The sequence below is a fragment of the Hesperophylax consimilis genome, chromosome 30, assembly GCF_061612785.1.
Source record: "Hesperophylax consimilis isolate HC1 chromosome 30, BYU_Hcon_1.0, whole genome shotgun sequence".
NCBI classification, from domain to species: domain Eukaryota; kingdom Metazoa; phylum Arthropoda; class Insecta; order Trichoptera; family Limnephilidae; genus Hesperophylax; species Hesperophylax consimilis.
In genome coordinates, this window is record NC_142865.1 from 4,972,719 (window position 1) to 4,988,479 (window position 15,761).

Below are 15,761 nucleotides of genomic sequence, written 5' to 3' on the forward strand. Positions count from 1 at the left end.
TCACTCCTTCCTCTCCACAAAAAGACCCTCCACACATCATCCCCAAAGATGACATAGGCCCTGAGGGAAATTATTTTCTTCAGGGCCTCCTGTGTGGAGTTAATATAAAAAAAACAAAAAAACATCAGCCCTGGCCCTGGCCATCGTTCCTGGTCAGCGCTGATCTCACGCGCCAGACCCTGCGACCACTTTGCCGGTCTGTGCCTCGGCCCCGCGGTATCGTCGCTGACCTGCATCTCCCGCACGTCTGCCGACCAGGTCCATCCCACCTTCAGCTACCTCGTTCACACTGGAGTACCCGGAAGACTCCACGTCTTCACCAGAGTTGAACACATCCACGAGTCCGGTTTCATCAACGCGGCGTCGACTCACTGACTGTCCTGGTGTCGTCCTCATCGTTCCCAGTCATCTCCCAACTGTGCAACTCACTGACTCAGAATAAACGCTGTGACATAACACACAATCATTCTCTTTCACTGTCTCCTTACCAGATTCCCGAACAAGTATGAATAAATACCTAGTCCAAAAACCTGTTCCCTAGTATTTCACTCTTGTACTTACCATTACACGTAATGGTGAGCCAAAAGGAATTATTGTATAGGGTATTGTGGTATGGCTCACTCGGTGCTGAATTCCCCACAATAGGGGGGAGGTGGTAGCTAGAGAATTTCCCTAATTTTTTTCGTGTCCTCTGGTTCATTTACTTTGCGGATAATCCGCATTTCAGTTACAGATCTTGCGGCTGTCGTGTGTTGCGTATATGGGACGCAAAAGATGTTCAAGACTTGAAAGACTCGTAGTACTCGCGAGAAGCGCAAGATACGCAATACTCGCAATACTTAAGAACAAATACTAAGTACGACAGTATCTTTGATATATCTGTTCCAAACATCTGTTCTAGTATATACGCTTCACCTCTAATACTGGCAATATGGGCGGGTCAACTCTATTCAAAATAATATTAATGTTTTTATAAGATTTTTTTTTTTTTTTTTTTTCATAAAATTACAAAGTGTAGTTCTGTGAAGGTTATATTCAAGTTCTGTTATTTTATCATTATTGGCCAGATGTTTCTAAAAAATGAAAAGATAACAGAACTTGAATAGAACCTTCACAGAACTTGAAAATCATCTTTGAAATTTGGTGAATTGTTCGAATTCTCTGAAACAACCTGTACTTAATTATTTTGTAAGTTTTTATTACCCGGCTTCGCCCGAGTTTCAACGTTCAATACTCTTTATTATTATTATGGAACAAGTAAAGAATAAAGTTCAAGTCGCCACTGGTTGTGAGGGGGGAAAAAGAAAACAATTTTATCCAAATTAAAATGTTTATTAATGATAAAAAGTATGGATACATGACTTAATTCTTATTGATAATATTGTGTAATCATAACTAATGCAACATAATTAACGTTATTTTGAATTAATACTATATACAGCAAAAATAAAAATAATATTATACATGGTAAATTAATTAAGTATAACATATTGTTCAGTTTATTTCATAAGGTTATTAATTTAACAATAATAAATAATATGTGTAATCATAGACATCAAAAGTAATAGACTGATATGAAATCTGGGTATCATTTCGACGAGCTGAAGGCAAACCACGTGACCATATTAATAGACTTGCCCTAATATGAAATCTGGGTATCATTTCGACGAGCTGAAGGCAAACCACGTGACCATATTAATAGACTTGCCCTAATATGAAATCTGGGTATCATTTCGACGAGCTGAAGGCAAACCACGTGACCATATTAATAGACTTGCCCTAATATTAAATCTGGGTATCATTTCGACGAGCTGAAGGCAAACCACGCGACCATATTAATAGACTTGTCCTAATATGAAATCTGGGTATCATTTCGACAAGCTGAAGGCAAACCACGTGACCATATAAATAGACTTGCCCTAATATGAAATCTGGGTATCATTTCGACGAGCTGAAGTCAAACCACGCGACCATATTAATAGACTTGCCCTAATATGAAATCTGGGTATCATTTCGACGAGCTGAAGGCAAACCACGTGACCATATTAATAGACTTGCCCTAATATGAAATCTGGGTATCATTTCGACGAGCTGAAGGCAAACCACGTGACCATATTAATAGACTTGCCCTAATATGAAATCTGGGTATCATTTCGACGAGCTGAAGGCAAACCACGTGACCATATTAATAGACTTGCCCTAATATGAAATCTGGGTATCATTTCGACGAGCTGAAGGCAAACCACGCGACCATATTAATAGACTTGTCCTAATATGAAATCTGGGTATCATTTCGACAAGCTGAAGGCAAACCACGTGACCATATAAATAGACTTGCCCTAATATGAAATCTGGGTATCATTTCGACGAGCTGAAGTCAAACCACGCGACCATATTAATAGACTTGCCCTAATATGAAATCTGGGTATCATTTCGACGAGCTGAAGGCAAACCACGTGACCATATTAATAGACTTGCCCTAATATTAAATCTGGGTTAATAATTTTGGAAACAAGCCCAAACTTTTTTTAACCTGATTTTGGATATATAGTTAAGTTTTTTACGAAGCCAGTAATTTGCGCACCATTGTAAAAAGGACTAGTAATTTGTAAGCAAATTTTATTGAGGACCGAAAGGTGATTTTACAATGCGAGTTGCCTGTATACTATCAGATTCATTTATTAAAAAAATCATCGAAATTGTGAAGATCACTTTTTCGTTTGTTCCCCTTTCATTGATTGGCTCGTCTATTCGTTTGAATGTCTATTATTTAATTATTTGATGATGCAATTACAATGGATAGTAATCATATATTTTTAGATGGCAGTTAGAATTTTAAAATGGAATCATTTGATATCCAAATAACTACTATACAATCATTTTGCTTGACAGCTAAATTGATCAGTTGAAACGGGGTGAGAATCGAAGGTTAACAGGGACCATTCAAATTAATGTCAAAGATACAAAATGGCGGTGACTGTTGGTAAACGTGACGTAAAAACAACGCAACTTTGACTGTTATTTTATCAAATTATCAAATAAATGCTAATTTGTTTTACATTTATTTTATTATGTTATACCGCGCAAGACTTTTAAATATCCATGGATATCAGTCATTTAGGGAATGTCATGAAACTGAAGGAAGTGGAGAGTGAAAGCAGAAGTGAAAGGTAAAGGTTGGGACGTATGCAATAGCGGTCGGTGACTTTTGTGAGTGTAACATACGTAAACATACGGCTAGAAAAAATAAATTAAAAGTGTTCATTCAGAATAAATTAAAAAATATATATTTTTGACTCTGGAACACAAAGGATGCAGAGTATTCAAAGCATGTTTGAAGGGACAGCACCTGGTACCTACCTGGCTACTTAGATCTGGCCATTATACATAGCTAAAGCCATTTCATGCAAAATTTCAATATTAAACCGTAGTCTTTCGCCTGGGCGATATTGTAGGTATGTATAACAATATTATTTTCGTCTTTTATATTGCAGACACATCTTTCTTAATTACCAAAATAATTATTTTTATTTGCATCTCATTGGAATGTATTAGTCTGGATTCACCGAAATGATAATCCCCAGAAGTAAGATCGACATAGATTAGAAAGAAAACTGATGTCGCCAATTTACATAAGTGCTTTCGACTCTTAGACCATAGACATGCCAGTGAAATTGATTTACTGCTCGAAAAAGAATTCTATACAGGGTGTATCGGCAAGTACCCGACAAACTTTAACCAGCTATTCCTCAGCACATTTGGAGTAAAAAATGTTATGGGCGCTTTGCTGTCTGGTAACATTTTTTTTCCATTAAAAACAAAAAATAAATAAAAAAATCCACACTCCGTCACTGTCATTTGCATTGTTTCTCGTGTTCAACAGCTGTTATTAGCAAATGTGTCAAAAAGTGTCCTCGCTCTTTCGTACACACTAAATAATAATAGTTAAAAATGAGACGAATGGTGCCGTGCCATTTCGTTGTGATTGTAAAAAAAGCGCGCCAAAGTAGGTACGTACGTACATTATTCAACGAAACTTGAACAAAATATTGCCAGACGGGTTTTCAAACTTTGACAAAGGATAAAACATTGGTGACATGTGGTGAAAATATGAATAATAAATTTTTTATTAAAAAAAAATGTTACTAGACAGCAAAGTGCCCATAACATTTTTTACTCCAAATGTGCCAAGGAATAGCTGGTTAAAGTTTGTCGGGTACGTGCCGATACACCCTGTATATGAAATGTTTGATCAATTTAACCAGAAGGGAAGATTGCCTTCAATTCAGGCACACGGACACGCCCTCAGTGTACTCCCGTTGGCTGTAATAACATAATTTTTGCACGGACAATAGAACAAAACTAAAAACTTATTACCAAAAACAATTTGTACAGTGCAAAATTGTTTTTAAGATTCAAGTCGAAAAGTAATATTGTGTTAAAATGTATAAATTTTGAGGTTCTTTATTTAAATCAGTGATATGTCAAAATATAAAATAAAGTGTTAAAATATAAATATAATACTTAATTAAGTACTAGATTAAGTTTCTTTGTATAATTAAATAAGTGTTTACAACTGGTCCCAAACTTATATACTATTTGAGCTAACGCTGAGTTTAAATTATGTGCATTTTCATTATAAATTATTAGAAATATTCTGCAGAATTAATGTGTTTTGGACGGATCATGAAAAAACTTATGTTGTCTATATTCAAAATGGCCGCCACTGAAATCAAAATGGCTGCCATCAATACCATAGACAATTTCAATATATATAAATAAGGCCACATATTTTTGATAATTTAAGCTTAAAACAAATTATTGATCCCTTCTTTCAAATTTTTATTTAGTTTTGTAAAAAATTATACTCTTTTTAAATAATATCTTTGAGCCATTGTGATCATAATATTATGTATAAATTTATAAAATGTATAAAAATTCATATTGCATAATCATGTATATAAAAATAATTGTTATTTATGCAAAAGCCCTGTCTTTTAAATTATTTTTCATATTAACTTATTAATTATAGACAAAATGTATAAACTATTCTATAAAAGCTTACAGACTCGACATTTTTTAAAGAAAACAATTTAACATGGAAGTGTTGAAAGATAAACATCTGCCCTGATGATGAATATTGCAAAGCAGTCCGAAACTTTGGCAATTAAGAAGGAGGATTATCACTCCAAATATTGGTCATAAAACTCTCAACTATACAGCAGAAAAACTGTTTGTATTTCTTATGAAAAACTTGCAAACAATTAGTTCTGGCGTCATGATTTTAGCACAGATATTTCTATCTGTAATTTCTAGATCGACACATTTACTTTCAGCTCAAAACCTCATTTTAATTATGAGTTATGGAGCTTTAAAGTATCCATTAGAAATCATACTTAATCAATGACGTTCCTCTTGTTTTGTGAATAAAACTGTAGATTTGTATAAATAATTAAAATACGCCGTTCGCCCGTCGTAAATAATCTTTAAAAAATATATAAATAGACAATACCGTTCTTTACAAATGTCAAGACAGTCAGCAATATAATAACAAATTTTAACTTAAATCGTTGTAATACAAAATATTAAGGCACAGTTAGACTATGTTTTTTTTTAATATTTAACATTTATTATTAATAATAGCATTTATAGGTACAATTTATATATCAAAATATACTTAATCACTAGAAAAATACAATAATATGTTTACTAAAACTAAAAGAAAAGGATTCTCTGATTTTTTTTATTTTATTAAGAGTAATCATTTTGATTGATTTTCAGATAAAAAATTATATTAATATTATGTTTAAAGAATTATTATTTTCAGTTACTGGCATTAAAAAAGTGTATTATTATGAAGGAATAATGATTTAATGTGTATAATATTCTTATTTTGAGTTAAAAATCAGGTAACTGTATTTTTTAAAGTGGTTATATAAACTATTTTGTGAGATTTGATGTAAAACTTAGTATGTATCATAGACATTTAAATTTAAGGCTTACTTTAATATTTCGACAAGCTGAAGGTAAACAACGTGACCATATTTTTGGCAACAGGAGTGTTTGAGAATGTTTTGAACAAATTACAACATCAGGCGTACATTGACAACCGAAGAGCGTACATTGAAATAAACAGACTCTGCGTAGAAAAGGCTAAATCATTATTTTCAATTAATCTTTATAACGAATTGGTTTACATTATGAATATCAAAAAATATGCTTCAGATAAATTGAAGCTTTTCCTGTTGTTTCCCTTAAGTAGAATTTAAATAAAAATTTTAGTTACTCAATATAAAACATGAATGTAAACTACTAAAAAATGTATTTTTTCAATAGAAATGTATGAACGCATAATGAAACAACTTATATTATCAAGACTATCTGTGATAGTTTTCCTTGATTAACTTTTTTGCTTTCTTATAAAATTGTTTAAAAAATAAATAAAAACTGCTATTGCGCTTGAAATCAAGCATTTTTGACTTCGTTTGAAAAGCGATTTTAATGCCTATTACCTATATTCGTGACGATGTAAGGCGTACCAAGAATTTACACATTTTTGGATTGTAGCTTCCTCTTATGTTCGCTGAAGAAAGGCAAAGGTGTGTAGCGCAGTCCATTGTGTAGCGTATTGACGACAAAATTGAGTGAGATGGGTAAATTATAACACATTTGTAAAAGTGTCTAACTATATAGTGTAACAAAATTGAAATTTTGTCTACCCGATTTGAGATTTGAAGTTTTTGTCAGCAATTTGTAATTTGTAACCAGATTTTATTTTCGAGATGCTGTCAGATTAATATATTGACAAATCACATTGATGGTCACGTCGCCTCCTGTGCTCCGCACAATTTCGTTTGTTCTCCTTTCCCCGATTGGCTGGCCTACTCATTTGAATGTCTATGTTACATATAAACAGATGTGATGATAATTTTTTAGTAAGTATGTATACATTTGTTAGATATGATAATGCTTTACATAAATTAATTTCTGATTTTATTTTGCTCTGACGCAATCACATTTCATGCTTTAATACTGTATTTAATGTGAGAACAACGTACTATTGTATCCATAATTATTTTATCTCCATTTCTCATGCACTAAATTAAGAAAAGAAAAATAACAATAAAATTCATTATGCATTTAAAAGAAATTTAAAAAATAATGTACACTTAGCACAATTGAGGCGAACAGTGCATACTTATAATTGTGTATATTGGTGTATAAGCTGTCAGCAGTAATATCTTTGGGAAGCGTTACTGAGAAACAGCTTTTTTTTATCAAATTTAAATATTCGTAAAGTTTTGCTGTATTATTTTTATTATATATACCCGTGAATAATTGGATGGTGTGAATTTTTGAAAAATCAGTTCCAATTTTGAAAATGTCAATTAAAGTAATTTTCTGTTTATATGTTATTCTTCACACAATCAGTTCCAATTTTTAAAATGATTTTTTTTTTTTTTAATTCGCTGATCTTTATGTTGCTGTAAACAAGCAATGCATCTGTGTGAATACCATGTTCGCTTCAACATTTGTTGCGATACCTACACGTGACTTTTTTTTAATGAAATATCTGTAATTATTCCAGTTTTTATTTGCTTTTTTAATGTAATTATCACATTGATACAAAAATGGCTTTTTCATTTTCCTATTACATGAGAAACATTTAAAATAAAATATCAATTTGTAGTATTTTTATTGTTATTTTGTGCCCCGCGTTTGTAAGGCCTGCCAACTAGTGAGAATTTTCTGAAAAAATAAGCAAAAAAAAAACATTAAATTTCCGTTTTCAATTTTTCTAACTAATGCCACAAAAAAAAGCAAAAATGGTATTAAAGCGAAGTGAAATAACGTGCATGAGAGATGAAAGACAATCACAAACAGAAAAAAGCAGAAAAATTAAAGCGAAACCTTAAATAAATAATGTTAAAAAATTATAGAACAACAGGTACAGTAAATATTGTGTATTTTTATTATAAAAAAATTATAAATTTGTAGATATAAAGGACTTAGATAAATAATCTATTTCGTAAGTGTGATCTGTATTTGATTTAAAAGAAAAATAATTCAACCAATTTACAATAAGACCTTTTATCTCCTAGGGCTGAGACGGGTTTATGAAATTGTTTATCGGCCCCTGTGTTTGAGTGGATATGAACCTTGGTTACGAATTCGGAGGTTGCAGGTCAAATCCCGGAGTGCGCAAATAATTATTTGTGTTCTTTTCTCAATTTATTAATTTAAAATAATTTATTGTATATTTGCGGCACATTCTAGAGTGGTAGTTACTTCAGTAGCGCCCTGGTGACAGATAACCATTCAGAATCAAAATGTTGATTGATATGGCCTTAGTCGTTATAGTAATTTGTTTTTGGGGTATTATGCCGTGTTGCGCTACCATTTCGGACAGCATTGCAGTGTCCATCATCGGGGCAGATGTGTAATTATTTATTTACACATATTATTACACATCTGCCCTGATGGACACTGCAGTGCTGTCCGAAACATTGGCTAAAGAAGGAGGTAGCGCCACATGACATAATACCCCAAAAAAAAATTACTATAATGCTTTTGGCCGTGAAAATCTCTAATCATATCTGGCTTTAGTCGTGTTTGGTGATAAGATATGAATGGCCAGGTAATTCAATTCATTCCTCTTGCCCATCTTCTTTCCTCCCCACTACCTTCAGCCTTACAATGATTGGGGATACCATAGTTTCGCTGGCTCCAGGAGTTGGGACTCTTATGCGGTTCCCATATGCGCAAAGTCTAATGCAAGGTGTTTATTCAGAATGGTAGACTTCTACCAGGGTAATACTGATACTATCAACCACTCTATTGAGAGGATATATTATATGTTTATGAGTTAAAACTGTAGGTCTACAAAAGGAAATGATCTTTTTCAAAGTATTATTAGTACTATGTCACTAGGGGTACAAAAATTCAAATAGATTCTATGCCGTAAGACTACAAACTATGTGCATAGATTTTATATAACGTCAAAGATTAAACTTAGAGATTCTTATATTATAAATTCTATATATATCTTAACAACATAATTTAATTTATATAAATGGCTTTTTTAATATTATGTTTCAATTTTACAAGCATTGATTCCACACTGCAGTGGCTCGAACAAGTAATAATAATTCTATCGTCGTATAACATGCAAAAATTGTATAACCAAGCCTCCCACCATCAAAAAGCATCTATTTCATACCATAAACAGTGTCCATAGATAGACCATATCCATAGACAATTATAACAAACAACAACAATAGACAAAATGAAGTTTAAACAGCTTGAAAATATTTCATTGTAACTCATTTACCGCTTGGGTTTCTTGAACTGCTCTTTATTGAGGTTATCGTGATGTTGCCTGTTGGGGTCACCAGTTTGCTGTGGGGAGACGTTTTGTGTATGCTTAGACCTTTATCCGAGAGATTCTCTTGGCTGACAGACTTGGAGCTCTGACTGTGAAGAACTGGGATCTTGGAAGGACTGACAGCGGAGTTCTTATGAGGAGAGGTTGGCTTATCGGGTAGTTTGACAGGGATCGAACTCGGTTTGGTAGAAACAACTGGTTTCCCGTGCGTAGGGCTAGTCAAACTTTCAGAGCTGCCTTTCTCGAAGTTCGATTTTAATATTTCTATCTGCGACAATCGCTTCTCGGACGATGTGAGCCGGTTTGGAGTGGTGGTTTGCGGTTCGTACGTCGCAGTTCTGAATTTTATGTGGGTATTTCTCGGCAGATCGAAATCGCTGTGTCTCTTTTCGTTGGATTGCATCATCGATGCTCCATTTTGTACCGTGTTGTCGGGACTGTAGGATTTTCTACGTTCGTACTTATCGGAGTCAAGCTTCTCTTTCTCTGAGAATCTTCGTTCGTTGTTTAAAAAGTCTCCCATGAAGGAGATATCTATCTCGTTATAGCGAGTGGGTTGCGAATAATATGTCGTGACCGTCTCAGAATTCTGTTCAATTGGACGGCTCGTATCTGATTTTTGTTTGGATAACTTTTCTGCTCTGGGAGTTTGGACTTCGATTTCAGTGATGTAATCTTTTACGGGGGTTTCGTTAGCTTTGATTTCCATTCTGCTCACGACTGGCCTACCGTCGTGGCTATCCCTTGCTACATGTTCGGACTTCAGAAATATATTATCGCTCATTCTCGTCGGTTCCCCGTTTGAGCGGTTGATTTTATCGACCATTTTGTGGACTGCTTCGTTTGCCAATTGCTGATTGAGTTCTTCCGCATCTTCTAGGCGTACATTGCTATGAGATTCAATCATCTTGTAATGTTTGATTGGTTCGTTAGCGGTGTCATCTTCCTCTCTAAACTTGTAAGAGGCCTGAGTCATCTTGATGACTGGATGTCCATCAAATTCCCTTCTGGATTCATCCACAATTGTTTTGGTTTCTTTGATAATGATTCCTTGTGACTCTCCTGGACCTGCACCCATAAATACTTGAGGATTGCTTTGGAATTTCTCCAAGAACGCTCTAGTTTCTTCCTCCGACATGTTGGCATTGATTGTCATGGTGTCTGTGTTGGTATAGCTGGGCTCTGAAGAGATAAACTTGATGTTAGGATTCTGGTGTTGAATTTCCGACATTATCTTTGCATCCAGGTTTTCACTGAAATCAGAGTCTTCTATCCTTTGGATATCGGCTGCAGTGGGGTTCTTAATGATTCCAAACGTATACTGTTCCACTTCAATGGGAGCTGAAGTGACAGTTACCATTCTAGTGACAGTTTGCTCTACGTTCTGTGTTATAATCTTATTACCGTGTTCGTCTTCAGTTACGCTAACAGTTACCGTTTTCTGTCCGGGTAAATTAATGGTTTGAGTGTCGACGGTGTACGGACTCATTCCGATGGTATGTCTTTCGTTTCCTTCGACCAAATAAGTGGAGCTTCCAGAGGAAATAACGGGCATTGCTTCGCTGATTTCTGTGTTGCCTCTCTGTAACTCTGTGATGATTTCATTGTAGAGGGTTTGCTCTGTTTCGCTTTGATCTTTCTTGGTCATGGTGTCGTCTTTAGAGTCATCGAGGGTGCTGTTAACTTCGATGGAATTTCTAAAGTTTTCCACAACATTTTGAAGATTTGGGTCGGCTTCGATCGTGATGATGGAAGAAGGCTGACTTCCATCTGTGGAAATGGTGACAATATTATCATTCGTGGAGAAGAAACTTCTAGCGGGAGTTTTTTCAGGAGAAGTGGCGGGGTACGAGCTATCGAAATGGAAGTTGATTTTAGACGCCTCATTTTTAGACGTACCTCCGATGATATTGATATTGCTGATGAAATCAGTTTCGGCTTTAGACGGGTCGTCACTTTCGGTCAGTACTTTGCCACCATTTTGCTTTACCCTCAAGTTAACGATATCTGGTTGATTTAACAATGTGAAAGATGTGGCATTGCTGGCTTTAGGATCGAGGGTTTCATTCAAATGTTCCGCGTAGTTGCCTTCTACAGCTGAAGCACCGGAACTGATCTGCTCATTCTTTTCTACATCTGTCTGCGAATCGTTGCTTGACTTGTCGATACCGGCACTTAAAGCTGGGTTTTGTGCAAGCAGCTTCTTCATTAGGTCAGATTTAGGTCTCTCTAAACTGCTTACCAAAGTATGCCTCGAAACCTTGATGTCGTCAGGAATATTTGTATCATAAATCATGGTCAACTTGTCTTCCAGCTTAGGAGACATCCTGCTTGAGCCTACAACTGTATTGTCTGTCTTGTATTTGTTGCTTGAATCAGAGATATAAGTGCCGATTTCAAAGTTTGGTCTTGCATCATAACTTTCAACGTGCATCTGCTTTGTTCTCATCTGTACCTCTGGTTTCACAACCGTTGTCTTTTCAATCGTTGTAGTTGTAGTGACAGCAATGTCGGGAGAAATCTTCAACACTTCCTTTTGTGCGTGTGTCATTTCGTTATCAAGTGCCTGAGTTTGAAGTCTCAGGTTGTCGTGTAATTCGTTGGTTTTAACAATGGCTTTTTCAACGGCTTCTCCAACAACCGTACTGGAAATTAACCTCAACTTGTTGATTTCACTATTTAATTTTGTATTTTCGTCATCCAAAGCTTTAGCAATGACGCTTTTGCCACTGGCATCTGTTTGGTTGAGGTTTTCGGCAGAAGTGGCCATCTCGGAAGATCCGGAATTAGTTGAACCTGTCAAGTCTTTTTTCAGCAAAATGGCGTCTTCCAAGTTGCCCCATTCTGAAGCTTTCTTCAATCGGTTCCTCTGGAAAGTATTGAGACCTTCCATCGAGATATTGCTGATATTCAAGCTCAGTCGTGGTTCCTTCGAATGTCCCAAAGACTGGTTGCCGTTATCGCTAGAATCTAGCGGGGCATCGTCGGAATTATCCTCGTAATAGCTTCCGTCAAACACAGAGTTAGATTTACGCTTCTTAGGAGGGGCATGCTTCTCATTGGCTGTGATCTTGGCATCTTCCGAGGTGATATCTAGACTTTGCGCTCGTTCCAAAGTGCCTTGGGAAGGTTTCCTCGACTTGTCGGCCGGCTCGAGCCTCGACAGATCCCCGAGACTAGTCGCCTTGCGTTCGTTATCGTCCATGTCCCCCATGGGATTATCTGAATCGTTCGTAGGCGAACTATGTATAGTAATATCGCTGGAGTTCAACTCAATCATTGTGGATGCATTAGCAATCTTATCCAATTCGCTGATGGTGTTTGAAGCGAAGCTGTCTTGGCTGAGAGATATGATTGAATGCCCATCGAGATTTGACGATATGATAGACTTGGAGTCTTCAAAAAAATTGTTCATTGAGTCGTTGGCTTCTTTTCTTTGGTACGGCTTCAATTCGTAAGTGTCAATGTCGTCTCGGGCGTCCGATTGGGAAAGATCTACCGGTTTTTGAGTCGGAATATCGGGCCTCATTCTCTTGACGACTTTGTCCACTTTAGGGGTGGACGTGTTTATCTTCCCCAAGATCATGTCGTCAGATCTGTTAGACTCATGCATAGATGCGGAAAGATTCCTTTCTCCATCTATGAAAGTCTGCATGTCAGATAGGTTGTGATCGTTGAAGTTATCGGTGAAGTTCAATTGCGTACGAGGTGTTTTGATGTCCACGCTGACAACAGTATCTTGTGTGGCGTTAGAGCTCTCAGTGTCACTGGAGTTCTCAGACCTGGATGCATCAGGTGGGGAAGGGGCCTTTCCTTTAGACTTCTTACTAGCTGCAGCGGCCTTAATAGCGGCAGATTCTTTCTCATTCTTGATTTCGATCTTTGTAAGTTCCCTTTTAGGCGGAACTTCCGGCTTATGCGACATGGCCTGCGATTCAGCGGAAGGTTTGCGATTACTCCTCGCATACATCGCAGCTTCCATCATGTGCTGAGGAATCTCTTGCGGGATGCCCTGAGCGTCACGTTTAATTCCGCTCGAATTAAGATCGTCTGACCGACTGAACGGAATGTTTTCGTATTCCATTGTCTTCACGTCAGGAATGGAAGTATCCATCTTGATTTCGATGTGTCCCGGACTTGAAACGTTATTAGGCGGAAGTATTCTGGCATTCGGAACCGGCGCAAGCGGTTTCTCTCGCCTTTTAGCGACGACGGGAGCAGTAACCTTAGTTTTCTGCGATTCGACATCCGATCCAACGCTGACATTAACATTTAAATTATTAGCAAAGTTCTTATCAACCTCGTCAATGCTCCTAATTTCAGCGACAATGTTTCCATTCTCAGTTCCCGGCTTCATAGCGTTGTAATGAGAAGTTTTGGATGGGATGACAGTTCCATCGTCTGGGATATTTGGGGGTAAGACTCGAATACCGAATTTCATTCCCTTCTTGCTGGCGTCCGATTCTCTTTTCTGAACTTCAGCTTTCTCTACCTTGGCGCTGTATCTATCACCTCCGTCTTTGATAATGACCACATCAGGAGGGGAAGACATTCGTTGATTCACGTTTACATTTAGATTAGCATTGCCAACAATCAGTTCTGCGGAGTTCCTGTTTTTGTTTCGTTCTGGCTTTGAAATCTGGCTGCTGTCGACTTCGGGTGCTCTTCCTTTCTTGTCAGTTTTCGGGCTAACATCCATGTGATGCTTATTCTTGGCATTTTTTTCGTTTTCCCTTTCCAGGGTGGTCATGTGGATATCTTTCTTGGGGGCATGCTGGTGGTGTTTCAGGCGTTCCAGGGTGGAGGAGGTATTGATCTTGTCGGAGATGATCTTCTTGATGGCGCTGCTTGCAGAGGTGTTCTTGTGGGAAGTCTCGAGGGTGGAGTTGGGGGAGGGTTGAGGCCTCGTCGGAGGATGACGGATTGCTTTCTCGAGCTAGAAAACAAACAAACAATCATTAAGTTAGATCAAAAACTTATTATACTGTCTCTCTGTCTGTTCAAACAGCAGACAAGTTAGAAAACAACTCAATATGGATAGAAATTCACTGAGGGAGCAAGTACAACTATAAACAGGACGATACCATCTTGTGAGGTTGGGAGAGGAAAGCAAACGCTAATAGCTTCAACCGTGAAATTTCAAGTGGTTGAAGAAGTTTATTTTACACTTTAAAAAATACAGAAATAAACTAACGGCACTAATTAAAATGACCAAAGAAGAATTCTACAAACAAAAGATGTTAAATTCAGGTAACAGTGGTAAAAAAATTTGGAAAACAATAAATGAAATAATTGATAAAAAAAGAAAGACTAGTGACATTTTAAAGCTGCACATTAACAATAATATGATGCAAGTTTCTGATAACCCAAAACTATGTGCGAATGCTTTCAATAATTTTTTTTTTCAAATGTCGGAAAAAATCTCGCAAACGAAATAACTAACAACATAGATAATACCACCACATCAGGAATTCCAGTAGCTTCATTAAATAAAACACAATAGTAAAAACATTCGAAACGATAACCGAACAAGAAACTGTTGTTATAATACAAAACCTAAAAACTGAGTCCGCACCAGGTTTTGATGGGATAACCGTTGAAATTCTGAAAAAAAATCTTAACTTTTTGAAAAAACCTATTACACATATCATAAATAATAGTCTTAAAAAAGGAATCTTTCCATCTATTTACAAAAAAACTATTATTTCACCGATTTTTAAATCAGGTGATACTAAAGAAATTAATAACTACCGACCTATATCAGTATTATCAAATATCTCAAAAATTTTTGAAAAGGTAGCAAAAAAGCAACTGGTAAAATTTATTGAAACTAATAATATATTGAGTGACCAACAATTTGGATTTCGCGAAAAAATAAGCACACAGGACGCAATCATAGATTTAACAACAAAAATACATCAAGCACTAGACAAAGGCAAAAAATCTCTTGCAATATTCATAGACCTAAAGAAAGCCTTCGACAGCATAAGTCACAAAAAATTACTCTACAAGCTTAACAAAATAGGAATTATAGATAATGCCAAAATGTGGATAGAAAGTTTCCTGAACTCTAGAAGTCAATATGTAAAAATAAATAACACTCTCAGTGAACCGAACACAAGTGACTTTGGAATACCACAAGGCACCATATTGGGCCCTCTTCTATTCATATTATATGTTAATAATATCTTTAAATTACCATTAACAGGAAAACTCATTTCATATGCAGATGATACTGCAATTATATTTCAAGCGAATTCATTGAATGAACTTGAAATAATTGCTAACAATGATATCAATACGTTAAAAGAATGGTTTGATAAAAACTTATTAACATTAAATATTGAAAAAACATATTATATAATTTTTAGTATAA

General features: G+C 36.0%; 1 protein-coding gene across 1 annotated transcript in view; it reads right to left on the reverse strand.

Moving 5' to 3' along the window:
- Positions 1 to 5,811: 5,811 nt before the first annotated feature.
- LOC149409553 (uncharacterized) overlaps positions 5,812 to 15,761 on the reverse strand; it is a 166,918-nt gene continuing 156,968 nt past the window's right edge. The window contains exon 5 of the mRNA XM_089649685.1: positions 5,812 to 14,321. Coding sequence (XP_089505811.1) covers positions 9,324 to 14,321 — 4,998 coding nt within the window. The 3' untranslated portion in view covers positions 5,812 to 9,323. The remainder of the gene's footprint in view (positions 14,322 to 15,761) is intronic.